A 27,500-nucleotide genomic window follows, 5' to 3' on the forward strand; every position below is an offset into this window, starting at 1 on the left:
AAAGTCCCTCAATAACACAGAGCAGCTGACAGATGGAGGCAGCTGTAGACCAGCGACTCCTGTGTTCTGAGAGGTACAATCTGTGTTTTTGTCAATGGAGTCTGGTGGTTTTGAAGAGAACACAGATAACGGCTCCGTTTTCCCGTCTGAAACATAGACTGTCTGTCTCATAGCAACGTGAAGCAGTGAAAATATTCTTAATAAGCGTGCACTTAGCCTGTGATTGATTTTAGATTGCTAAATGTGTGTGTGTGTGTGTGTGTGTGTGTGTGTGTGTGTGTGTGTGTGTGTGTGTGTGTGTGGGCAGGTCTGGCTGAGGTGATGGCTGGACTGGGAGTGGAGAAGCTGGACAAGCTGATGCCAGATGTGGTGCAAACAGCCAGCAAGATCGACATCGCCTCCCACGTCAGAGACGGATACATCATGATGTTCATCTACCTGCCGCTCACCTTCGGAGACAGGTTCACTCCCTACGTCGGGCCCATCATCCCCTGCATTCTCAAGGTGCTGCAAATAAATCACTTCTCTTTCTGGGGTTAGACTTCCCCCTGTGGTTTTAAAATGACCACTTCCTGGGATCTCCCCCCGGGACACATTTGACCAACCTGTGCTCTGATTGTCCTGCAGGCTCTGGCCGATGAGAATGAATACGTGAGGGACACGGCGCTGCGAGCCGGCCAGCGCATCATCAGCATGTACGCTGAGACGGCCATCGCTCTGCTGCTCCCTGAGCTGGAGCAGGGTCTGTTCGACGACCTGTGGAGAATCAGGTCAGACTCGCACACCTCCGTAAGATGTTTGAATCTGTGTCGCTCTCGTGCTGACTGTGTCCGTGTCGTGGTCGGTCTGCAGGTTCAGCTCCGTGCAGCTGCTCGGAGATCTGTTGTTCCACATCTCCGGAGTGACGGGGAAGATGACGACAGAGACGGCTTGTGAGGACGACAACTTTGGAACAGCTGCTTCCAACAAAGTAGGGAGGCTTTTCTTTTCTGCAGGAAGTCAAAGTCTTCTTGTCTCTATGTGCCGTCGCAGTGGTGTCGTGTGTCAGTGGACGAACGTAACGCTGCTCAGCCTGCGTAATGTTTACGTGGATATTTAAACGAGTGGAAAAGAACAGGCAGGTTAGAAACTTTAAAGTTCATGCTGCTGGAAACAAACCAGAGGAACCCTGCGATGACGACCCGTTGGAGACGAGTAAACTACTTTAAATAAGAATGTGAGAACATTATATGACAGGAAGTCAGAAGATAGTGACAAATGTCCATTTTATTTAAAGCTGGTTGTTAATGTGATATACAACTATACAACCCTTTCTGATAAACTTTATTAAATTATTAAAGTCTTGGATTATTAGATTATTACTAATCGTTAAAATCCAATAAATTAAAGTGATTTGCAAACTGTTGACGTAACGTGTGGTGTGTGTGTGTGTGTGTGGTGTGTGTGTGTGGCCGTGTGCCGCCGTTATTATTATGTTTTTGCCACACAAATAAAATAATTGCTGACCTTTGACCTTTCCTCTGCCAGGCCATCATCGGAGCGCTTGGTGGCGAGCGGCGTAACCGGGTCCTGTCTGGGCTCTATATGGGCCGCTCGGACACGCAGCTGGTGGTTCGACAGGCTTCCCTCCACGTGTGGAAGATCGTGGTCTCCAACACCCCGAGGACGCTGCGAGAAATCCTCCCGACCCTCTTCACGCTGCTGCTGGGCTTCTTGGCGTCCACCTGCCCCGACAAGAGAACGGTATTCCTGCTTTGAACTTGTAGAAACACCGTTTTTTATAAATGACCTGGTTGTTCTTTCACTGACGCCGTGTGTGTCGGGCGTTGTTAGATCGCCGCTCGCACGCTGGGGGACCTGGTGAGGAAACTGGGAGAGAAGATCCTCCCGGAGATTATTCCCATCCTGGAGCAGGGACTGCGCTCCGACAAGAGCGACGAGAGGCAGGGCGTCTGCATCGGCCTCAGCGAGATCATGAAGTCCACCAGCAAGGACGCCGTAAGTCACGCAGACGCTGCAACGCACTAAGACGTCAAAGAGTTGTTCTGCATCCCAGATGGGACGGAAATAAAACAATCAAACCTTTTACATGATGTAAACAATTAATGTATTACTTCTTAGTCTGAAGCAGGAAGTCAAAACACTGTCCTTACACCCTCTGTCCTTAGACCCTCTGTCCTTAGACCCTCTGTCCTTACACCCTCTGTCCTTAGACCCTCTGTCCTTAGACCCTCTGTCCTTACACCCTCTGTCCTTAGACCCTCTGTCCTTACACCCTCTGTCCTTAGACCCTCTGTCCTTAGACCCTCTGTCCTTACACCCTCTGTCCTCAGACCCTCTGTCCTTACACCCTCTGTCCTTAGACCCTCTGTCCTCAGACCCTCTGTCCTTACACCCTCTGTCCTTAGACCCTCTGTCCTCACACCCTCTGTCCTCAGACCCTCTGTCCTTACACCCTCTGTCCTTACACCCTCTGTCCTTACACCCTCTGTCCTTACACCCTCTGTCCTTAGACCCTCTGTCCTCAGACCCTCTGTCCTTACACCCTCTGTCCTTACACCCTCTGTCCTTACACCCTCTGTCCTCACACCCTCTGTCCTCAGACCCTCTGTCCTTACACCCTCTGTCCTTAGACCCTCTGTCCTCACACCCTCTGTCCTCAGACCCTCTGTCCTTACACCCTCTGTCCTTACACCCTCTGTCCTTAGACCCTCTGTCCTTACACCCTCTGTCCTTACACCCTCTGTCCTAATTAATTTTCCCGACACTTTGATGTCCTGCAGGTGCTCGTCTTCTCCGAGTCTCTGGTCCCCACGGTGAGGAAGGCTCTCTGCGACCCTCTGGAGGAGGTCCGAGAGGCTGCAGCCAAAACCTTTGAGCAGCTCCATGCGACCATCGGCCACCAGGCGCTGGACGACATCCTGCCCACCCTGCTGAAGCAGCTGGTGAGGGAACACACACACACACACACACACACACACACACACACACACACACACACACACACACACACACTAAGTTTCCGTCTGCATCTTAATTCACTCATCGTCTTTTCTCAGGACGACGAGGACACCGCTGAGTTCGCTCTGGACGGCCTGAAGCAGGTCATGGCGGTGAAGAGTCGCTCCGTGCTGCCGTACCTGGTTCCCAAGGTGCTTCTTTTTATTTGACCTGCAGTCATTCAGTCACCTGTTCAGAGACGCAGACTGTGATCCTCTTCTCCTACAGGAAGCACTCAGCAGTGATGTCTGCTTGTTTCCTTATTATTGTGTCTGACTAAAGTGTTTTCTCTCTGACGGCACCAGCTGACTGCCCCCCCCGTGAACACACGTGTGCTCGCCTTCCTGTCGGCTGTGGCCGGAGACGCTCTCACACGCCACCTCGGGGTCATCCTGCCTGCACTGCTCTCCTCTCTCAAAGGGAAGCTGGGAACAGAAGATGAAGCTCAGGTAACAGCGCCGCTCAGAAGCTGACTTACAATTTTACAGGTCAAATTTACACAACGTTACACACACACACACACACACACACACACACACACACACACCAGGATGTACACACACCAGGACGCGCACACACACAACATGCATGTCGTGCATACAGTGGCATCTGTGCCACACAGTGTACACACACACACACACACACACACACACACACACACACACACACACACCAGGACACACACACAGACACTCACACTCACTCACCAGGACACACACACACACACACACACACACACACATCTTGGGTGTGGAAGTTCTGAAAGGTTTGTTTGTGCTGATGGTTGAAACATTTCGAGTCTCTGCTGTTCCTCATCTTTGCTGCAGGAGTTGTGCAGCTGTCAAACGGTGATCCTGTCGGTGGAGGATGATTTGGGCCAGCGGATCATCATCGACGACCTGCTGGAGTCCACGCGCGGCGCCGACCCCGGCATCAGACAGGCCGCCGTCACCGTCCTCAACGCCTACTTCGCCCGTACCCGCCTGGACTACAGTGCGCACACTCGCAATCTGCTGTCAGGCCTCATCCGCCTGCTCAACGACACCAACCCCGACATCCTGGCTCAGAGCTGGGACACCATCAACTCCATCACTAAGGTGTGTTGGCGTGAAACAATGTGACACGAAGGTTCCTGCACAAGTTTACACTTGATGTTGAAACACTTTTAACATGATCAAAGAATCTGAACTGAGGGTTGTTTTGTTTCTCTTGTTTAGAGGCTGGATGCGAGCAGCCAGCTGGCCATGATCGATGACCTGCATCGAGACATCAAATCAGTCGCTGCAGACGTTAAGGGGCAGCACCTGCCTGGTTTCTGTCTGCCCAAGAAGGTGAGAAGGTTCCTCCGACACAGGAAACACTGGATCTTATTCCAGCACCAAGATTACTTCTTGTTCTGTAACTTACGTTTATTTTAATCATCGATTAATCTGCTGATTGTTTGATCTATAAAATGTTGGTCCCAGTTTCTCCACGTCCAAGCTTTGTCTTTAAAGTCTTGTTTTGTCACTTTTATGATGCAAAACAGAGAGAAGCAGGAAATCTGCACATTTCAGAGGCTGAAAACAAACTTTAAAGACATTTCTGCATGAAAAAGTGAATTAATCGTTTAAAGCTTTATTTATAAATCACTTTTCACAATAAAATACAAACTAAACATAAAATGACTTTTTTTGTTTGTTTTGTTACAAGAGGAGTCATAGTTCCATTTATAATATTAAACATTTTAAATCTTAAATAGTTGATAGAGGACGTTGTAATATAACATGTTGAATATTGTTTTAAATGTGTGTGTGTGTGTGTGTGTGTGTGTTTGGGTATTCCGTGTTAAGATGTTGCACATATTTTAAGTATCTAATTCTTTCCTCTTGTGTTGCTCGTCCAGTTTATATTTATTATACATTTTATATCTTTAGTTTTCTGAATGTTAATGTTAAAGAAGCGACCTGCAGACGTCCTGTTGTGCGTCACAATGTTCAGACTAAATCAAGCATTTAGTCACAAACTAATCGTGTGTTGCTCTGTTCACCGTTCCATGTGTCTGTCTCCGCAGGGTGTGACCTGCATCCTGCCCATCCTGAGAGAAGGCGTCCTCACCGGGACGCCTGAGCAGAAAGAAGAGGCAGCCAAAGCTTTAGGAGGCATCATCAAACTGACGTCGCCGGAGGCGCTGCGGCCCTCTGTCATCAACATCACAGGCCCGCTCATTCGTATCTTAGGAGACCGCTTTGCCTGGACGGTGAAGACGGCTCTGCTGGAGACGCTCACGCTGCTGCTGGCAAAGGTCTGTACCTGCGTCTCCCCCGGGGCGGAAATGAACAAATGTCTTGATGTACAGATTGTATTCTTTTTGTAAATGATTTGATCTGAAAACTTTCTATGCAGCAAGCTGATGTCTCTGTAATTGAGTTAATAGTTTAGTGAGACTGTTCTGTACAGCGCCCCCCCGGCTCATCACTGACAGTTCAGGCGGAGAGCGGTACTGCAGCACGGGACACTGAGGCGTCCACGTGTTAATAAATTCAGATGAAGTTCTGGGAGAAGTCATTGAGGGAAGACAGTAACTGTAGAGCGTCTCTAATACTCTCACACCTGCTCTGTGTTGGACATATCATTTCATCAATACAGCATTTACTAAGACTTTAATAATTCGTATTGTTTTGTTATTTTCTTGTTCTGCTGATGCAGACACCAGCTCAGATCTTCATGTGTTGACTCCACGCGTTTAAGGTGCAACACTTCCCCACAGAGGATCGAACGTCTCAATGTTTGTCTCTAACCTCCGGAGCGTATCCCTCCTGCAGGTGGGCATTGCCCTGAAGCCCTTCCTGCCTCAGCTGCAGACCACCTTCCTGAAGGCCCTGCAGGACTCGAGCCGTGCCGTGAGGCTGAAGGCGGCTGAGGCTCTGGGCCAGCTGGTCTCCATCCACACCAAGGTGGACCCGCTGTTCACTGAGCAGCTCTCTGCCATCCGCAACGCTGAGGACGCAGGAGTCAGGTGAGCACATCAGCCTGACCTGAAGCGACTCAGCCGATGCTCTAATCTCACTATTTCAGAACATTAAAGTTACTCTCAAAGGTGTACCGGGTGTTTATGATCCAGCATCAGTGTGTTCCCTCAGAGATAGATAGTGACTTAACGGATGTTAACAGATGTTTATCTGAAGGAAAAGCTTCACAATTATTACTTAAAATCACATGTGATCATGTTTTCAATGTGTATGTGGGAGGATTGTTATATATACTGTATAACTAAGCTTTCCTAAGGACATAATGGTGGTTTTAGTAAAGTGTTAAAAACTCAACTTGGACCCACATGACAGAATCAGCAGGCTGAAGCTTCAGGTCCCAACAAACACTTTGATCTCTTCAATCCTTCGAATGAAGCAAAACACTCTCACAACTGATGCAACCTGTGATGTGCACACCAAACAAAACGGCCATAAATAATTAGTTTGACCTCTTGACATTTGTCCCAAAATGTTCTTTACTTGAGGCCATAATATCTTCCATCACAGATGATACATGTCGGCACAGATACACAAATAATATATTCATATTAAAATCTCAGCTGATGGATGCTCAATATTCAGACTCAACACAGGAAGAGGAACCGTAAACTTCAGTGTCATGGTTCATGTTTTTAATATTATTTAGTAAAAGCTGGTTCTCATGTCTGTGTTGTGATGTTTACTGCTCTCACAGGGAGACGATGCTCCAAGCCTTGAGGTTTGTCATCCAGGGGGCCGGGTCGAAGGTGGACGCAGCAATCCGCAAGAACATCACCACAACATTACTCGGCATGCTGGGACACGATGAGGTACGTCAGGCGAGCAGAAGCCTTACACAAACAAGTAGAGCTGATAATATGTGGCAACACGCCTGTTTCTCCACCGCAGGGCTCAAAACAGCTGCTGAATATATAACAATTCCACCTTAAGTTGTCTATAAACGACCTGTGTTGTATATGTAGTGAGACAGAGACATGTGTAATGTCCCTGAAGGTAACGTTTCCTCTCTCTCCTGTCATGGTGTCATCAGTTCTGTGTTGTATATGTAGTGAGACAGAGACATCTGTAATGTCCCTGAAGGTAACGTTTCCTCTCTCTCCTGTCATGGTGTCATCAGTTCTGTGTTGTATATGTAGTGAGACAGAGACATGTGTAATGTCCCTGAAGGTAACGTTTCCTCTCTCTCCTGTCATGGTGTCATCAGTCCTGTGTTGTATATGTAGTGAGACAGAGACATGTGTAATGTCCCTGAAGGTAACGTTTCCTCTCTCTCCTGTCATGGTGTCATCAGTCCTGTGTTGTATATGTAGTGAGACAGAGACATGTGTAATGTTCCTGAAGGTAACGTTTCCTCTCTCTCCTGTCATGGTGTCATCAGTCCTGTGTTGTATATGTTGTAAGCTGACTAACATTAGCGGCAGCTGAACAGCGTGCAGGAGGAACTCTGATGTTTAAGCTTGGACTCAGAGAGAGGAGACCTCTGTGGAGGATTCTGCTGCTGAAGCAGGAACACTGAAGGAGAAGCTGACCAAACTCTTCTGTTTTAATTTAGAAAGCGGCACATTTTGTGATTACCAGTGAAATAAAGAAGTGTTGCTGTATGAAGAGGGAGGATGTCACAGAGTTGTTCTGTGGTGTAGTTTCCTCTGTGATCACACAATAAAAACGGAAGTCAGGCCGAGAGGATGTGGTTTTGAGCCTCTGTGTTAGTTTGACAGTAAATGCAACTCAAGCCTGTCTGTCTGTCTCCCTGTCTGTGTGCGTGTAGGACGCGACCCGTATGGCGTCGGCCGGCTGCGTTGGTGAGCTGTGTGCCTTTATGTCGGAGGAGGAGCTGAAGAGTGTGTTACATCAGCACATCTTGGGTTGGTATTCACGTCCCGTCACACGTGTGTCTTAATGAGCCTCTAAGTGCTGTTTATCACAACGCTTCACTTGGTGCACAGACTATAATAATAGTGTTTCCCATGTCCTCTGAATATGTTCAGTCTTCTCACGATGTGTGTGTGCTGCTCTTCCTCTCTGCAGCCGACGTGTCCGGCGTGGACTGGATGGTGCGTCACGGTCGCAGCCTCGCCATGGCCATCGCTGTCAAGTGTGCGCCTGAGACGCTGTGTGGGGACGAATACTGTGACTCTGTGACGGAGACGATTCTGACCAACGCCACCGCTGACAGGGTGAGGAGACCATGTTCTCATGAGCTGAGGCACATGAGCTGCAGACTTTACACTCTTTATATGTTTCGTACAGTTTACATGTGGAATCTGAAACTATTCCACAAATGAACTCCTTTGACTGTTGGACTTAAAGTTTTTAATATCCTCCCTTTGGCTCCAGGACGTCACTGCGTCCGTCCTGAAACAATCCAGCTTGTTTTTAAACTCTTTAAACCAACGAGCTGTTGCGTCTTCATTTGTGAACGTCAGTCTTTATGCTAAGCTAACACGCGCGTTCAGCTGCAGATTATTACACTCACTGTAAGATATTTAAATCATTAAAGTGATCAGTAAACGTCCACTTTGGCCATAACTCCATCGTGCGTGCCTGTCCTCATGTGCATGTTGTGATTCTGCTCCTCCAGATTCCCATCGCCACCAGTGGGATCAGAGCGATGGGATACCTGATGAGGCATCAACTGAGAACCGAGGGAGGCAGCAGTGTTCCCCAGCGCTTCATCACGCAGCTGGTGAAGGTGAGTCACGATGATTACAGGCTCGTTACTTCCCTCTCTGTGAATAAGTGTTGGAGGGGTGAATGAAGGACTGATGCATATAGCAGCTTATCAATATTCATTTTCTATAAACATCAATTCCTCTTCACTAAATTAAAGCTGCACTGATTAACTGTGTAAGTTATCACCCGACTGCCACTCTTTAGTTTACGTCTTTCAGCTTATTGTTATGGTATCACACACACACACACACACACACAGCTCTCAGCTGCTCCATCTCATCTCAACGTCTTTATTCAGTGTTTACGTTGTGATGACAGTTTGAGGAGGATTATCTGCAGATAAAACCTGCTGAACGTCTGGATCTTAAGTTTCCACAGAAACGAGCTGATGCACGTTGTAACGCCACGTGGCCGTCAGTGTAGGAGACAGATGGAGGTTTTGTGTTGAGATGTGTGTTGTCTGTGTGACCCCGCAGTGTCTTCAGAACCAGTCCAGTGACATCAGACTGGTGTCGGAGCGGGTGCTGTGGTGGGTGTTCAAAGAGGCGGCGACGCCCTCCATGGAGGCCAGTCTCATCAAGCCCCTGCTGAAGAGTCTGCTGGACAACACCAAAGACAAGAACACCAGCGTGAGAGCTCAGAGCGAGCACACCATCATCAACCTGCTCCGACTCCGACAGGGAGAGGAAACCATGCAGGTCAGACGGCCAGATTCTCTTCTTCTGTGGTTTGCATTGAAACACAGGAAGAAAGTGTGAACTGGAAACTGTGTTTGTAGTTTGCATTTTGTAATTACGGTTGTGAATATGTCTTATACGGCACAAACGTTTTTCTCTTTCTGCGCTTCAGAGTGTTTCTGCCATCCTGGACTCTGCGAGTAACGACCTGCTGTCCGAGTGTCACCGCCGGTCCTTGAAGAAAATCGCCTGCCAGCCCGACTCCAATGAAGAGATAGACGACACCATCCTCACGTGATGGAGCAGGACTGAGCTTTGAAATGATCTCCTGTAAACCCCCGACACTCGCCACACATGCCCATGTTGCCTTTCATGGATGAAGGCTGAGCCGAGTTGTTTCCCCGAGTAATCCCCAACAAATTCCTTTTTGTTTCTCCTTCGTTTTAGCGTCCTTGAAGCCCAATTTATAACTTCTTTTCAATTTTATCTCACAACGTGCAGGTTATCCTCCTGCACTGACACGTTCGGAAGCCACAATACCAATTCTGTTTTGATGTTTAAATGTTTTGCTACTTAATTTTACCAAAATGATTTCAAGCATTTAAGACGCCGCTGTAATAAAAGGAAACCCCTGTCTTTAACTTTTATTTGGACTTTGTGTGTGAGAGGTGTTTGGGGGGGAAAGCAAGCAACCTCTTATCAGAATAAAAACCATTCTTATGTCAGTGATACGGTTGTAAAACAAAATGACAATACGAAATAAAAAGATCTTGATTTCATAATGTCGTGTGTGAAATATTGGAAACGTTCCTCACATTTTACAGAACTGCACGTTCCTGTGACGCACGAGATGTAATAAAACCTGGTGTCTTCAAGCTCCACCGTCGCTGACGTACCTCCAGCAGAAGGTTTCTAATGTCTTGTGTTGCTCGGTGTGTTCGGTGACCATTTATTTATTTATTTTGCTTTTCAAGAATATAGTCATTAATGTTTTAATCTTGATTTGACATTTCAACTTTTTTCTTGACATTGATTTCATTCTTTACAAAATCTTCCAGATTTTTATTAGAATTTTGACGTTTTTGACGTTCTTCTCAAAATGCAAAGAAATAATCTTCATGATTAATTTAAAAAAAGAATTCTGCCTTTTTTGACATTTTAATTTTAATCCCAGCATTTCTCAACATTTTACTAGAAATTTCAACTTTATTCTCGACACTTTGTTTATATTCTCAACAGCTGAAGCTCTTCTGTATAACACACACCACCCTCATTATTAACTAATTCTTGGCACTAATACTGAAAGTTACATTTTTTAACTTTATTCTCGACATTTTGACATTATTCTCAAAATGCAAATGTTTATTATAAATGAATATTTGTTTCGATATTTCATCTTTAATCCAGACTTTATTCTCGTCTTGTATTCTTAACATGTTGACTTCACTCTTATGTTTGGCACTAATGCTCTTCCGTATGAATCTACCCCATCCTCCATGAACCCTAATTTACTCTATAGTGTGATTTGTTATCTAGATTATTTGTATAGAACTGAAGCGTCCTGCTGGACCCGGGACCGGGCTGGACCCGGGACGGGCCGGGGAGCAGTTGATCAGTGGGATGGGGGGCAGGAGCCTGCGCAGTGACGCCGGGGCACAGTTGGGTGCAGCTCCACCACCAGAGAAGGAAGCGGAGTTTCCGGCTGTTTGCAGCGGAGGGAGAGGATTGCTGACGCCGCGAAACCCCGAGAAAAACGCCGGCGGCTCGGGGGGGCTAACAGTTTCTAGTGTCGGTAGTGGTCCTTTTCTTTCATATCGGGATATCTGGGGGCTGGTGAATTTTTTTACGAGCCGAGGGGGTCGGACAGCAAAGCGGCACAAGGCGGGGGTGAGCCACCAGCTACCGGCATGGCCAGGGACTACGACTACCTCTTCAAGCTGCTCATCATCGGGGACAGCGGTAAGGCGACGCCGGGGATGCGAGACAGGAAGTGGGCCATGTCTTGTTTTTTTTCAAAGGGAGACGCAGAAATCAAGCTGTAGGCCCGCATTGCACTTATATGATGCGTTTACAACTTATTTGTTGTTATTGGCGTTAAAATGATTGGTAAAATGTACACATCCGCCATATTTGTGTGGCGGTGACAGGGCGGAGGTTGTGTGTCCGGGCTGGGCATGTCAGGCCGGATATCGCTTTCAGATCTTCACGGTTTGTCTCTCGGAAGATATTTTTCTAGTTCTGTTCTCAAATCAACTGAGATATTTCTGTTAGCTCAACAACAAAACACAAACTGTAACCCAAATCAGTGTATTGTGGCTCTTGTAATGTGGCCTCTAGTTTGTATCTCCTACTAGCTGTGTTAGCTAGGTGGGAGTTCACATTACACTTGCAGCTAACGCTAGCTGCACTGAGAGGCTAGCATTCGTGCTTATACAAGATACAAATATCCTCTTGTGTTTTCTGCTCGGTGTTAAGTCAACGAAGTGAGGTTGTTATTTTAATGCGGTTTGTTATTTAGCTAGCTAGCATGATAGTGCTAGCTTGTTAATAGTGGAGGAAAGCTGCACTGCACTAGCTTCAGTCAAAGGGAGCCTTCTGTCTGAAGAGACAACACATGTCACTCCATTCACAAGATGCTACGGTGCATTGCAACTGAATATGTGATGACCTTAGCTGTGTTTTATTATGTTAAAACCATGACAAACAATGCCACAGGTAGATGATAATGTAAATCTGTACAACTGAAGGACTGTTTTTCCTGTATCTCCCCATACAATTGAAAACGAGCCTTTGAATGGGGCTCCAGCCTCAGTTGAAGTGTTAGCTGCAGCCTGCAGGACTTCTTTGTGGAAAATGATCTTTGCATTCATTGACAACCCCGATCCTGGCACTACCCCATCAGCTGGCTGCTCACAGTAGAGGGCAAGGCAGCACAGAAATCCCTTCACTCCCACTCACACAGAGGCCAGTGTCCCCTCAGCTGCAGCATGGACTACATGTGTGTGTAGTGCTGCACAGAGGATTCAGGAAAGATGACCTCTGCCACTCTTCAGCTGCATGTGAGAGTCAGACATTCACACACTGGATCACTGGTATATCTGCTCATGCAGAGCGGTTAGACACCAGTTAACATGCGATCGTTCTTCCAGGCTGCAAAAGATATAAACGTAATCAATGGTTTGATCACTGACACCCTGAGGAATTACATTGTGGAGGGAGATCATGCAGGGTTCAATGTTTGTTTTTGTTTTTCACTTAGTCAGAAATCTACTTGCCAAAAGTAATTTGCCCAATAAAAGTAGTTGTATTTATTATATATATATATATATATATATATATTAGTATGTATTTATTATATATATATATATATATATATATATATATATATATATATATATATATATATATATATATATATTAGTATGTATTTATTATATATATATATATATATATATATATATATATATATATATATATTAGTATGTATTTATTAGTGGTTATCAAAGAACAAAGAGTAAAGTTAATGTTCATGTTAAATCTGAGAAGGAAGATGACTCGCTCCTTAGCAAACATCATCAGCTCCATTATGTGTGCAATTCTTTTTTTACCACTTACCTCAAGTTGCTAGATTTACTAGCCCAACGTGACCTTTAACGTGCCCCGGGCAATCCTTATTGTCGGGCTCTGAGACGGTGTTTTGTGTCCTGACGGCAGGATCGAACATTAAAGCACAAACAGATGATCTCTCTTCTGCTTGAAGCTTTGCTTGTTGTTTGTTTGAACACAGCGCTGTAGCTTTAATGTTGGGACCAATCAAACACGAGATGACAATAACACAATAGGTAGACAAACAATAAGTGACGGGCTGTAGGTCGAGTCCCTCCCCAGGCAGGCTGGGCAGCACAGTCGCTTCTAACTTCCAGCTGTAACCTGACAACTGATCCTCTCAGCTATCCTCCTTTTTCATCCCACTCTCTGCTTTGTCGTCTCCTGTCTTCTGTCGTGGCTGTTATTTCTTCCTCAAACCTATTTATTATTATTATACAAGATAATTTTAGGTACTCGGATATATTTGTTCCATTTGTTGTCTTAGCTTTGTGGCGTTGACGTCAGCCGGTCCAGCTGCAGCTGTTTGTTCTGCTGTTGCATTGATGAAGCTTCTGTGGGTCTAAGGTAGGGCTGCAACTCAGTAGTGATTCATCTGTGACATGTCCGTCACAGTTCCTAAAAGTCCAACGTGATTAAATGTCTGGTTCTGTCGGTCCAAAACCAACATTTAATCTCTTCAATATCTCAAACGAAGAAAAGCAGAAAATCTCCATATTTGAGGCTGAAATCAGCGTTTTCTGACATTTTGCATGAAAATGTTTAGCGATGAGAATGTTTCTGTCGACTAATCGTTGCATCTCTATTACAAGCGTCATCAAAACGCTTTTAAATAAAGATGTCAGTCGCAGTCCGTGTTGACCTTAAATCTTTCCCCCTGTGCGCCGGGCAACACGTACAGCTGTGTATATGTGAAGTACTAAGTGTTTATGTGCTCGAGGATTACAGCAACTGTTCTGCAGCCGCTGTCAGAATATGATATGTCCGCAGACGCCTGTAATATATTTTATAATAAAGAATTCACTCATTATTTTTCTGTTTTTGGAACCCGTACCCTGACCTCCTCCTGTGCCTGTGTTTCCTCCTCAGGAGTGGGGAAGAGCAGTCTCCTCCTGCGATTTGCAGACAACACGTTTTCAGGTGTGTGCTTCTCCCTCGCTCACGGTTGTGTCATTTTAAGACTCACTACTTGTTGTTGTGTGTTAACTTGCGTCTGCGTGCTTGCAGGTAGCTATATCACCACGATCGGAGTGGACTTTAAGATCCGGACGGTGGAGATCAATGGGGAGAAGGTGAAGCTACAGATCTGGGATACAGCAGGGCAGGAGCGCTTCCGCACCATCACCTCCACGTGAGTACATCCACGCACGAAGCACATTGGCTTTCAAGGTGAAGCTCCATGTTTTCGCTTCAGCCATTGGCTCTGAAACCAGAAAAGACTTTTCGCGGTCCTCAGATTCCTTTTTATTTGAGGAAGCGGTTTGCAGATATCGATGAGTCGCCGCTGCTCGATGACACTGGAGTTCCCCTCAGATGTGAGAGGGAGGCTTGGTGTCGTGCTGTAGAGCTACATGACGCCAGGGGCCTCTTTACACTCGTAGTGTGCGTCACACTGCTGACGGTGTTACAGCCTCCGTGTGCCTCTGGGTTCACTGCAGTTTCAGGCCAATGTCCACACGTTCTCTCAAAGTCCACCAGGGTTTAACGACGTCACACTGTCAAGTGCACGAGGGCTCCTGCACACATTCTGAGTCCTTTAGTCACACTTTCCCTAAATCTGCTTTCCTGCAGACTTTGTGAAGCACGGGGTTACCATCATCCTGGTATCTTACACACTACATTACTTAAGATGGTACATAACAAACTTACAAATATAGATTTATTTATAAGATGAACCGAACACGTAGGTGATGAAGAGGTTGTGCTGAAATAAATCCATATTTCTGTGCGTTCGACAGTGTGCAGGAGTTTCCCTCCGCAGCTCATGAAACGGGTGCAGGAGACATAAAACACATGAAATGAGAAGTGCAGGCAGACTCTCGTGCACACCGAGTTTATACATCAACCGTTGTAAAACAATTCATTCATTATTTGACAATTTCCCCGTGTGCACTCTGAGGACGACCTTAAAGTCGGGCAGCAAGAAGCGGAACGTGAAAAACCCACAAATGTTGATCAGCAGCTTCTCGCACTCGATCAGCTGATATAAAGTCTCTGAGGGGGCTGAGGGTCTTAGTTGTGTCTGTGCAGGTGAACTGTTGACATTATAATCGTATTATCCTGCAACACAAATACACAAATATACACAAATACATAAATACACAAATACACAAGTCTCGAAGAAAAACTTGAATCTAAAAAAACGTAGAAAAGTCTTAATGAAGTAAATGATCTGTTTACAAACTCACACACAACTCATGCAGAATAACAAAGTCTCATTGATCCGGTCGATCACACACACACACACACACACACACGCACACACACTTTCCTATCTCTGTGTTTCGAATACAATAATATTAATATCTCGAGTGTATATCAAAAATACTAAACAATAAACACATGAGCGAAGAAGAAGAAGAAGAAGAAGAAGAAGAAGAAGAGTCGGCCCTTAGCGTTCTGTAGTCTGTCCTCAACCCGAGTGTCCTCCATGTTCTCTCACTAGAAGCGTCGTTTCTTCCCCCCCCCCCCCCCCCATACATGGACCTGCCATACAATCACTGTGTAACTTCCACGGACGGTCTTGACGTTGGTGCTCAGGTTTGACCCCCGTAATAAATCCGAGATGCTCTCCCTGCACGAGGAGACGTGAAGGAGAAACATCATTAACGTGACCTTCAACTCAAACGGTCTTCTCACCCACACACCCCTTTAGTCCAAGGTTACTTAATTAAAAGATATTAAAGTGTTCAAGGCCAGGAGGGGAGGGGGGGGGTCTGTACGTCAGACCCTGCAGCTGCATCGAGACCTTTAAAGTGTTCACTTCTCACTGAGTTGCTCAGAAGACATTTATTGTAATTTTCATTTGCAACGTTGGTTTTGAAATTAGGGATGCAAGTTTCCAGGAAGTGTTTGATGTTTGATAACGGAAGAAGAACGTCTTTGTTTTGCTCGCAGCTGCAAAGATGAAGCAATGAATCGCCAACTATTCTGATAATCGATTCATCTTTTTCAGGATTCTCTGATCCCAGCTTAATCCAAAAATAATCCACAATGACAATAATCGTTAGTTGCAGCCCTGGGGGGGGAAGACGACGCTCGACAAGAGTTATCTGTGTAGATATAAACAGGAAGAATTTGGAAAAAGGATTTGTTTTGGCGAGTGCAGCTACTCTGGGGATGCTCCGTTCTGATGCCTGGTGCTCAGTTTGATGCTTGGCTGCAGGTTTACAGTCGGCCTGTCCGTCATCACAGTTTCACTTCTTCGATTGTCCACGCCATAGTAATTACAATTCTTAATATTATCCGGAAAACATGTTAAAAATTAAAGGCTGATCGATGTGCGGTGACGTGCAACAGATATCCCACATCACAAGGTCAGCGCCTTGAACCCCAAGGCTGCACGGCGCCCTTTGATTTATGAGTTGTGAGGCAGAAGTTACAGTTTATTAACATTTTATTATCCGTTTGTGCAACAACAACAAAAAGATGGCTGCAGGTCGGACCCCACACGCCTGCTGTGTGTGTATGTGTGTTTTAGTAGTTAATACAAACACACACAGACTTGCACACAAAGCGACCATCCGTCCCTGCTGTCTGTGGCCCATTACTGCTGGACATTGTGGACATGCTCAGACAAAACTGTATACACACACACACACACACACACACACACACGCCACAAAGGGCTCTTTGTGTTTGTTTGGCGAGTGCAGCTACTCTGGGGATGCTCCGTTCTGATGCCTGGTGCTCAGTTTGATGCTTGGCTGCAGGTTTACAGTCGGCCTGTCCGTCATCACAGTTTCACTTCTTCGATTGTCCACGCCATAGTAATTACAATTCTTAATATTATCCGGAAAACATGTTAAAAAGTCTTTAAAATGGCACTGAAACATACTGGAATAAAGAAACAACACTAAAGAAGGTAATCATAAGGCCCCCCAGCATAAATAAATGTTGAGATAGTTCCAACATTATATTTCCTGTATTCTTTACGTTGTTGTTTAAAGCTGTAGTTCCCCTCCTGACCACAAGGGGCCCCGGGGCTTCAGTGTGCTTGTGGTCGTGCAGGATTGTTATTGGACGCTAGACTTCATGTGGTGTTCAGGGGCTCTATGACGATGTGGAAAATATATTTTAAATGGAATATTAAAGGCTGACTGTCCTCTGCATGTTCAGGTACTACCGGGGAACGCATGGCGTCATAGTGGTGTATGACGTCACGAGTGCAGAGTCCTTCGTCAACGTCAAACGATGGCTACATGAAATCAACCAGAACTGTGATGACGTGTGCCGAATATTAGGTGAGTGTGCACCGTGACTGCATCTTCGTTCTGCGGTGGAAGAGAGACGCTCCTGGTTTTGTTGTGAGTCCGTCCTGTTGCAACACGTGGAACTTTCTGTTTTCAGTGGGAAACAAAAACGACGACCCTAACTCCAAGGTGGTCGAGACGACTGACGCGCAGAAGTTTGCAGAGCAGATGGGAATCAACCTGTTTGAGACGAGTGCAAAAGAGAACATCAACGTTGAAGAGGTACGCCGTTGTTTGTGTGTGAATGCTGTGACACACCTGCTGATCAGCGTCTCAGGCTGCTGACTGCAGACCCGGGAACAACAACACATACTCGAAACCAAGACTCTGAAAGCGCTGCAGTACATTTGCTGCATCCAGGACACTTGTTCTCTGATGATGCTACATTATTAAAGACACAAATCTGTTGACATCAGCAGGAGAGCTGTTAGCAGCCGTGCATTATGGTGCGTTCAGGGTCTATTCTGTAAAAAGGAGTATTAAGTTAAAGGTCAATTCTAACATGATGTGGAGCGGCAGGAGCTCAGTCCAGCTCGAGGTGCACCTAAAGTACAACTTCCCACCGCCGTGTGTTCATGCTTTTATTCTCCAGTCATTTTCAAAGCTGTGTGTGTGTGTGTGTGTGTGTGTGTGTGTGTGTGTGTGTGTGTGTGTGTGTGTGTGTGTGTGTGTGTGTGTGTGTGTGCGTGTGTGAGCGTGTGTGTGTGTGTGTGTCTGCTGACTGCTGTACTCACACACGGTTCTTCTCCTGCAGATGTTCAACTGCATCACAGAGCTCGTGCTCAGAGCCAAGAAGGAGGTTCTGGCCAAGCAGCAGCAGCAGCAACAGAACGACGTCGTCAAACTCACCCGGAACAGTAAACGAAAGAAAAAGTGCTGCTAGCAACCGCCGCGAGCACGAGAGGCGGACGGCGTCTTCTCTCCACACGTGCAGAAACACAAGAGACTCAGAGCTTCTAAATTAAAGATTTAATACGTATACGGTGAAAAACAAATAAAGATAAATAAATGTCCCCTTTGGACAAACTAATCATGAAGACTTAAAAATAAAATAAATAAAAGTGTACAGATTTTATTAGACGTCAAATCAAGTTTTATTTGGAGCAGACGTGAAGGATTGACGTGAGGACGTGAGCGCCGCCAGCTGACGCCATAACGCTCCGATCTCTGCCCACAGCACGTTCAGCTGCTTCTCATTCCACACGGGACATCAGGACGACACGGAGGCTCCACCTTGTTCTGGATTTATCTCTTTGTTTCTAGTTTTATTTTTTGGGGGGGGGGGGGGGTTGGGAGGGTGTGTTTGTTTTTGTTTTTGTTTTTGTTTTTTGAACGGGCGTCAGAGTGGAGTCTCACCTCCTCGCCACAGTCCCGTGTCACCGCGCACGCCAAGAGATCACAAACTGCTAGATTTAGTTCTGTTTGACATGTTGGGGGGGGGGGAGTGACTCTGATGATGATGATGATGATGATGATGATGATGATGAAGATGATTAGTAGACGACCTTTAGAAACCGATCCGACGGACAGAACTGGTGACTTCTCGTGTTTTTTCTTTGTCGATATTTTGCCAAGCTTCCCGCCCTCTGACCCCCCCCCCCCGTAGTGCTGAGCCAACATTTCTATTGTTTCTTCTTCTTCTTTAAGTGCGAGCCGTTGAAGCGCTCCTGGAGCTCCGGGACGACTGAACGCAGCGTTCACTGCGGTCTCACGACGCTTTTAAATCTTTTTGAAAACAATGAAACTGCCAACGTAGAGAATATTAGGGTTCATCTGGACTGGTGCCATACGGGTGGCCCCGTGAGGCGGGGGTCTGAAGTGCTCAGGGCTGCCCTCCCTCCCACTCCCTATTCCCCTTCTGCAGCCACTGCCCCCCCCTACACACACACACACACATATCAGCCCCTCCTGCGTTCGGTCCATCAGAGGGGCAGGAGGGGGGACTCTGACGGGGGGGGGGGGGGGGGTAACTGTTTCCTCTCGACTTGCAGAATATTCTCAACATTCGTTGTTTTTCTTTTTCTTCAATGGAAGTTACCGGACAGTGTTTTAAAACCTCCACGACGAGTGTGGCCGACGGGCCCGATGAAGGAAGAAGCCCCAGAATGACCGTGTGTGTCAGTTGCTGATCTCAGCGCGCCCCCCCCCCCCCCCTGTCCATTGTTGCTCTAATTGGTCTTAAATTTCGTCTTTTTATGCATTTGTTTGATTCTGAATTAGTTATTTTGAAGAAACTGACGAGCACATCTGCAGAGCGCTCAAAGTGTTTTAAACTTCTCTCATTAGTCGACTAAATGCATCGTCAGCCGGATAAAGTTTATTCTCCAGTGGGGGGGGGGGGGGGGTTTGTAAACGGAGGTTAATTCACTTCAACTCAAGACTTTTCTACCTTTTCTTTTATTCTTCGTTCACTTTGGAGGCCGGAGTTCAAAGGAACACGAGGAGTTGATGAACGGTCAGTTGTGTGGGTGAATATTCCTTTAATGTAAGATCATCACCTCCAGGTCTGTGCACCTCCAGGTCTGTGCACCTCCAGGTCTGTGCACCTCCAGGTCTGTGCACCTCCAGGTCTGTGCACTGTGACATCTTTACTTCGAGCTTGTCTGCGCTCCTGCAGGACACCGCTTCACACTCCTGACCCGTGTTGAGGACGAGGAACGATATCAGATCACACACTTTGATTTGTAGTTGATACGTGTATGTGTATATATAAATATATTTGTGTGTTTATATTCAGTATAGAACATACACACATAGTTGGCACACCAACTGCATGTGTTGAACATGCCCTGTGTGCTTTGGTTGAAACACCGTCAGCTGGTTTGCTGTACACTGGAGAAGAAGATGTACTATTCATTTTTCCCTACATGAATTTAATCAGTAATAAACGATTTAAAGGAATAAATATTTGACACCTTGACTGATGTCGTGCGTCTTAACTTTGAAAGCTGTGTCTTTATTTGAAAACATTTGTTCGGGAGGAAGTGCTCGTCTCTGGATTCATCTTCTCAAAACATCACGATCTGCGTTTGTCCTTCAGTTTCAGCTTCACTCGTCACATCGTAAATCTTCAGCCCTGCAGGGCGTCGCTTTGACCTTCATCAGGTGCTTCTCTTCTCTTCACCTGTCGGAGCAGAGGTTGAGTATTTTGGGACCCACCTGACGAAGGTCGGACGCACTGAGGCGTTTGTTTCCCTCTCACATTTATTACGGCATATATTAATACTAAAACAATATTTAGAAGGGTCTGAAGTTGTAATAATCGACAGTAAGTACATTTACTTACTTTTAGTTTATATACAATATACTAAATATAAATGAGTTTTTGTAGGTTAAGATAAAACTTTATTGATCCTTGGTTTAGTAAAAGTAATAATATAAAAGCTCCTCCGTCACCTGCTGCAACATTAAAGTGAAAAACACATTAATGCATCAACAATTATACTTCAATATATAAAATATATTCTTCTTAAGCGTGTTGTGCAGAATGAACTTTTAGTACTCGAGTATTTTAATGCTTTCATACTTTAGTTAAATGTTGAATGTATGTATTTCTACACAGTATTACTACTTCTACTGAAGTAAAACTTCTGAGTACTATCTGAGCGTTAATGTACTCAGTTACTGTCTGACCCCCCCCCCCCCCCTCCCCCCCCTGGTGGCAGAAGAGCTAAACAACTTCCTGCAACATGGCCGCCGTTATAGGAATCTGAGAGTACAACAAGGCAGGTGGACTCGACAGACACGACTTCCGTAAGAAGCAGAACATATTGTTCAGGCTGGATGAACAATAGGTCCTCTAGCGCTAGGCTAGTTTATGCAAGGTAAAATGCCATAAGCTTATGCTAATAACGTTAGCATGTAGTAGATGTGAAAACTGAGTTTATATTTGTTGTACTTTTGTTAAATGTTGCTGTTTTGAATTCATTGAAGTCAGTTGAACTCTTTACAGGTTGAACAATGGTCTAAAGTCTTCACATTAGTGCGTCCACACTTCTGTCTGCTTTTATTCAACTGTTTGCAGACGATGGTGTCACGTTTCAGCACCCGCAGCTCGTCTGCCACAGAAGAAAAGCATCTGTATTACAAAGTCAGGCGACACGAGAAGATTGTAAAGTATTTATTTGTACAAAAGAATCCCCAAAATGCTAAGAAAATTGCATGATAAATACTTTGAATAGTTTGAAGCAACTTGTAAGTGAAACAGTGCCGTTAGTCAGTGAATGGAAGCACTCGCACAATGAGCCCAACGGAGAACACGGGATGTTGTGCGTCGGCGTCGGGATGCTCAGCACACAAACACGCAGTTTAAAAAAGGAATCGTACAGTCTACAGTGTCTTGAACATAAACAGTCAAACAGGAAACAAACCGTGATGTGCACACCACCACACGAGGTACAAAGCATTGTGTTCTAACGATAATGGGACAAAGTAGAGTCCGGCTGTGGCAGCAGTTTAATCACACGTCCCGTTGACCTCTGCAGAGGAAGATGTTTGTGTCGTGTGTCTTCAGACTGAAGCGTTCTGATAAGGCACCGTTATTACCTCATGCACGAGACAAGTTACATCTGCAGAATGTGTGTGTGTTCGTGTCATTGATCCTTCCGGTTACTGAAGATCCACAGAACTTGTGAGCAGCTTCACGGAGGAACTATTTTCTTTCTACCGAACTACACCCACCAAGCGTATCACGGTGCAGAAGGACGCGCTGCACCGAACTGTAACTCAGTTTAACTCAGTTTAGTTTCATATCTTGTTCTAATTGATTTATTCCATATTTATGTTTCTTGACTTCTGCAGTTCTTTAATGTTTTACTGTTTGCACTGAACAACAAGGAAACTTCTGATTAACGTTTGTTTTTACACATTTACTGACTTTTGCTTTATTAGAGACTGAGAAACTCTTGATTCTTTATTAATGATTTATTAACGTTTAATCCTTTTATTCATGACTGAGATGAGAAGCAGTCGCTTGTTCTCATCTCATTTATTAACAATTAGAAATGAATCACAGCTTATAAATGTTTATAAAGGGCGACTTCAAGAAATGTCAACTGAACGTTTATGGGGCGATCTTGGATTAATGATTGAGTCACGAGGCTTCTTTACGTGAATAATCTGGATCCAAGCTAAGAAGTCCTCGTGAATCTCCCCCTCGTGCCACAGCCCAACATTTAGATCGACGTACGAGTGATAAAGTTCCTGCTTAGGACACATACAAATAAAAAACCAGCCTAGAAACAACATACGGGTAAATTTCTCTCTAAAAAAAGCTTTTCATTCAAAAGGTAAGCATCTCATATAAATATAACGATTTCAAACCTATTATAAAAAATCATTCTTTGGGTTGATCCTTCCCAACAACCAGCTGAGATGACGAGAAGACACCTGCATAGGTTTGCACAGCTGCATCAGACACGGACAGACGTGAGGCGTCTCTGAAAGTCGTTCTGACGGACGCTCAGACACGTCGCTGGAACGGAAGCCCGGCGGCTCAGAAATCAAAGTGCACATGAAGTATTGAAGCAATGAGAATGGAGGTAGACCTTTTCTGTTAGTGTGGAAGCAAAGCAGCTGCAGAGGAACTTTACTGTCTAGTCAGGGTCGTGCACATAAACAAGCCCCCCCCACGCGCCGAATATAGGTGTTAGTACCTGTAAAATATGGTCATTTAAAGAACCACAAAGTCAAATGTGTCAATTACTGTGAATTTCAAAGATGGATGAGCATTAGAGAATGCATAATGTTCGTCAGTCAGGTGGGGTGAAGGTGCACGCAGCCGTCCGTCTGCAGAGCTGCTCCCTTTCAATGCTCTGTCGAGTGGTTCTTGTTTATGCATTCTGAGTGTTTATCAGGAGTCTGAGGAAGAGCCTGCTCCAAACGTTACAGCAGCATTCAAACCCTTCAGACGGGAGATCATGTGTGGGGGGGGCAGCTCGGGCTACGCGGTGCACGTCTCTGCTTCTAATGATCGTAAACTCAACATGTGACAGCTGAGCTGATCTTCCTCCTTCTCAAGCTGATGTAAACATTTTGAAAATTTGGTCAACTAGGAAGATGATTGACATGAGGACGATGTTTTAAATTTAACGTGAGCTGTGGAGAAATGGACAAACGGTACGATGTCCCCCAGAGGTCGTTCAGATGTTGGAGATGAGCATGAAGGCCTCTCGGAGTTCAACACAGACCCACAACTGTCAACGTGAGGATCCTGCCGCCTGCTGCTGAACACGGGGTTGAACCAAAACAGTAAATGTGCCGTAAAACCAAAACAAAGAGCTCAAAAAGGCTAAAGTGCTCAGTGGAGCTGCGGGGGGGTCTCTGTGGGTGACGTCTTTAATACATTGTTTTTATAAAAATACTGATCAGTGCAGTTTTAATATATTTCTTGCAAGTCCCCAAACTTCATGAAAGTGCAATACTAAATCATTTGAGGTTTTATTTTCCGCACTTTGTAAGTTTGGCTGCAACGAAAGATGATTTTCACTCTCGACAGACGATCTTCAGATAAATCGATCGTTTGGTCTTTAATGTCAGAACATAGCGAGAAGCGTCCATCTTAGTTCCTCTGTGTTTTGTTGTATTCACTTGAACATGATATAAAACAGAAACATTCACCTGCACTGCTGTCAATAAGAAAATAAGCTTCTGCTTCGTCTGACACCACGGTCCTGAGACGTCCTCGTGTTCAACAACCCCCGAACAAACGAATAAACCTGAGAGGTGACGCGTGTGCGGGCTGCAGGATCCTGCACACGTCCAGCCGTCTGTCCCCAGACTGTGTGGCCTGATAACGGGACGCATACGGTCCCAGTCTGGACATGGTGTTCCTCTCGACACAGTTGGCAGTGGGCGAGTAGAGATGGTCGTAGGCACTACAAGGAAACCTTCTTCTTTGGAGGTAAACTTTGTGACCCTGTACCTGTCCTGTACGCTCTCTGAGCGTCTGGGGAAGTCCTGTTCTCACCTGTCTCAGAAGAGTAGTGGGACAGATAAAGTGCTAAATGACCCCCCCCCCCTTCCCCCTAACAAAACCTCAGTGTGTGCCACTGCCCGTCTTTGGCTGTGTTGTTACCCCTGTGATGTCACTTCCTCCTGTGATGTCACTTCCTCCTGTGTGTCTGCCGTGCTCAGGATCCGTCCAACGCGACTCAGCTCTTTTTGAAAAAAGAGAAAAGTCTCTTGTCCCGGTCGGAGATGCGGTGAGCGCGTCTGGAGGACTGAGCGCCGTGGGCCCTCAGCGACCCCGACAGGGAGGCGGGGGCCGAGCGCCACTCGTCCTGGTACTTGTCCATCAACTGCTGGTCAATCACTCTGTGCATGTCGTCCTAAAGCCGCGGACAAAGAAGTGAATGAGAGAGAGACGGGAGAGAAATGTCACACAGAGAGGGCGTGTGTGTGGGGGGGGGGGGCATTGATCATGTTACCTGTTGATTTCAGAGACACCACAATCACCTTTCATCCCCGGTGTTTGTTGTTTACGTAATACTTTATATCATCATCACACTGTAATGACCGACGTGTGTGTGTGTGTGTGTGTGTGTGTCTGAGTTGCGATTACATCGGCAACCCTTGGACTGATATGCTTCACGCTCGCCGTGGGTGTTGCCGAGGACCTGACGGAGCGCAGTGCTGCACGAGAAGTTATTTGGATCAGCTGTTTGATGTTTGATTTGCACCTGTGCTAAACCGTAGAAGTGCAAAGAGTGCAAATTAAAAGAGTAACGCGTCCACGTGGTGCTGTCTGTTAACAAGAGTGATAGAAGGATGCAGGTTCCTTCAGCCTCCATGTGATGCAGAGCCTGCAGGACGTCTCACTGCGCTGGGGGCTTGACATTCTGAATAAAAGTCTGACATATTTTATTAATAATAATTCAAGGTAATTTAATGTTTAAGAAGAACTCTGTTTTGTGTTTTAACGTTGCCTTGCTGGTGGCTGTGGACAGATTGAGCACTGGGGGGCGCCGACAAGCTGCTAAACAATGTGTTATTAGTCTCTCAACAGGTAACGTGAGCAGTGTGTTGTATGTGTACAGGTGTGTGAGGGAGGACAGGTGGAGAGAGGGTGGATGTTTCTCTGGTGGTTAGAGGAAGATTCACCCACAAAATGACAGTTTGTTGTCACCTTGAGTTCTTGAAGAGAACTTTGTTTCCTCTCTGCCTCCATGAAGAATCAGGAGTCTTGATGAAATGAAGTAAATGTTTAACAAAACACCTCCTGCACTAAAATCAAGTGTCACTCATCCAGTCGCACGTCAGCGCTTCACAAACTACGCACTACTCGCTCAACGTGTGAAATAGTAAAGTTTAGTTTGTGAAGTAGTGACATCGAACTCAACTCATCAAGACTCGTCTGTTTGTTGATTCTTCGTGCGACGTGGCGAGAGAATAAAGTTCTGATTGAAATACAAACGGTCATTTTGTGGAAGCTTTCCTTTAAAGGGTTCACAGAGAGGAGCTGGGATGGGCGTTTCTCCTGCGTCACTTCACCGGGGCATGGAATGGCTCAGCATGGCGTACAGTCGGGTTAGTGGGGGGGGGGGGTGAAACGGCGAGACAGCCCGGGCTCACCTCTAAGGCAGGAGGGGGGGTACCACAGGGGAAGAAAGGGTGGTACGGAAGCTGAGAAAGGCCACTAGATCAGAAACCACAAGAGCCAAACAGTAAAGAGCCCTGAGGAGGCAAACTGTGGGCAGGGAGGAGAGAGAGGAAAGAACTGCTAGTTACAGATGAGGGAGGGGGGGGAACACACACACACACACACACACACACACACACACACACACACAGTCCTACATATAGTTCCTTATGGGGACAAGCCCCTGCATACACCCTTAAGAAGTTAATTGAGTTGTTAAGTGTATGTGCACAGCAGGGCCCCCTCTTTATTCAAACAAACATTATTATAATAAAGTGATCACCAGAGGTCACCAGAGGTCACCAGAGGTCACCAGAGGTCAGACACTAATCAGTCTGTAGATTATAAGATGAAACTTTCCTGCTTTAGTCATAAAATACACACTCTGCTCATTGTTGCTCGTTTTTTAAGATTTCTTTAGTAATTTTCTTTATGCTGAATTAATTATTTCCAAGAAACCTATGAGCACATCACAAGATTTAAAAAGGTGTTTCTGCACAAAACTCAATTTTACAGAACATCAGAAGTCCGAAAAGAAGTCTGAAGTTATTTAGTCGTGCACAGCCCTCGTGCACAGCCCTCGTGCACAGCCCTCGTGCACAGATGATATAAGTGTTATAATAGTAACTGCAGTCTGCTTACTAATGACAGAACAGCTTTATTTATGTGACAACCTTTAAATAGGACTGTAAAAGGACTGTTAAGCTTTTTGGAATATGTATCTCGCTGGTGACCTTTGACCTACCTGCCAAGCCTCCAGCTGCTGCGACAGGTTGAGCTTCTGCTGGATGGCGTCCAGGAGCTGACTGTTCAGAGACATGATGTCTATTTTACACTTGGCCAGCTCCATCTCCACCGCTTTCTTCCTGCAAGACACGCAGACAGAGCAACCGGTGAGTCCCAGTAGCACGCAGTGCACGGGGGGGGGGTACTCAAAGGGTGAAGTATTAGTTTAAACTTGACATTATATTGATGAAGAAAGAATCTGTGATGTGATCGTACTTGGATATGGCGTCGTCTCTGTCTCTGATCGCAGCCTGCAGCTGCTCGCTGGGTTCTCGGACTTCAGCCATCGCCCTGATCCGCTCGTTGTCCTCCCGGAGAGAGCACATCTCCACGGAGAGCAGCGCCATCTGCAGGTCACATGGCAGATGGACAGACGTGTGAGACGCAGGCATCATACATTTAAGATAGCTGAAGTTATATGGTGCTCATGTGTGAGACTGATGTTCAGCTGATCCATTTCAACATCTGACCCGTGTGTGTGGAACATGTAAGAAGGTTAAAGCAACGTCGTACTTTACAAACAACATACATCAAACTCACACAAACTGGTGAGGACTAAATCAGAACACTCAAACGCACAATATGTCATTTTCTGCCACTAGGTGTCTCTCAATCCAAACTATAACAAAAGATGGAG

General features: G+C 45.8%; 3 protein-coding genes across 6 annotated transcripts in view; 2 read left to right on the forward strand and 1 right to left on the reverse strand.

Moving 5' to 3' along the window:
* The window catches only part of gcn1 (GCN1 activator of EIF2AK4), a 28,574-nt gene extending 18,431 nt beyond the window's left edge, over positions 1–10,143 (forward strand). Inside the window, 18 exon segments of the mRNA XM_029440730.1 lie at positions 308–504; positions 628–770; positions 853–970; positions 1,528–1,743; positions 1,834–1,998; positions 2,784–2,945; positions 3,060–3,152; positions 3,306–3,449; positions 3,828–4,097; positions 4,218–4,331; positions 5,054–5,284; positions 5,805–5,998; positions 6,706–6,820; positions 7,780–7,876; positions 8,040–8,188; positions 8,593–8,703; positions 9,161–9,382; positions 9,534–10,143. Coding sequence (XP_029296590.1) covers positions 308–504; positions 628–770; positions 853–970; positions 1,528–1,743; positions 1,834–1,998; positions 2,784–2,945; positions 3,060–3,152; positions 3,306–3,449; positions 3,828–4,097; positions 4,218–4,331; positions 5,054–5,284; positions 5,805–5,998; positions 6,706–6,820; positions 7,780–7,876; positions 8,040–8,188; positions 8,593–8,703; positions 9,161–9,382; positions 9,534–9,659 — 2,867 coding nt within the window. The 3' untranslated portion in view covers positions 9,660–10,143.
* An 824-nt stretch (positions 10,144–10,967) lies between these two features.
* Positions 10,968–20,359, forward strand: rab35b (RAB35, member RAS oncogene family b). Of its 3 annotated transcripts, XR_003832855.1 has the most exons (7): positions 10,968–11,320; positions 14,057–14,107; positions 14,195–14,318; positions 17,306–17,430; positions 17,537–17,661; positions 18,194–19,943; positions 19,992–20,359. XR_003832855.1 is itself a non-coding variant. In XM_029440725.1 (6 exons), exons 1-6 carry the CDS (start codon positions 11,269–11,271, stop codon positions 18,320–18,322), a joined length of 606 nt encoding a protein of 201 aa, XP_029296585.1. In that variant the 5' UTR covers positions 10,968–11,268; the 3' UTR covers positions 18,323–20,359. The 3 variants fall into 3 exon arrangements, 2 of the variants coding, with proteins under 2 accessions (XP_029296585.1, XP_029296586.1); XM_029440725.1 differs by having other exon boundaries at positions 18,194–20,359; XM_029440726.1 differs by lacking the exon at positions 10,968–11,320 and adding an exon at positions 11,451–11,569 and having other exon boundaries at positions 18,194–20,359.
* A 4,140-nt stretch (positions 20,360–24,499) lies between these two features.
* bicdl1 (BICD family like cargo adaptor 1) overlaps positions 24,500–27,500 on the reverse strand; it is a 24,988-nt gene continuing 21,987 nt past the window's right edge. Inside the window, exons 9-12 of one of the 2 annotated variants that reach the window (XR_003832852.1) lie at positions 27,080–27,210; positions 26,823–26,943; positions 26,011–26,125; positions 24,500–24,767 (exon numbers count right to left, since the gene is read on the reverse strand). Coding sequence is in view for 1 of the 2 variants with exons in the window: in XM_029440690.1 (XP_029296550.1) it covers positions 24,591–24,767; positions 26,823–26,943; positions 27,080–27,210 (429 nt within the window). In the remaining variant the exon portion in view is untranslated. The remainder of the gene's footprint in view (positions 24,768–26,010; positions 26,126–26,822; positions 26,944–27,079; positions 27,211–27,500) is intronic. The other variant, XM_029440690.1, reaches the window with a different exon arrangement.

This window comes from Cottoperca gobio, chromosome 9 (assembly GCF_900634415.1).
Source record: "Cottoperca gobio chromosome 9, fCotGob3.1, whole genome shotgun sequence".
In the NCBI taxonomy this organism is placed as follows: Eukaryota; Metazoa; Chordata; class Actinopteri; order Perciformes; family Bovichtidae; genus Cottoperca; species Cottoperca gobio.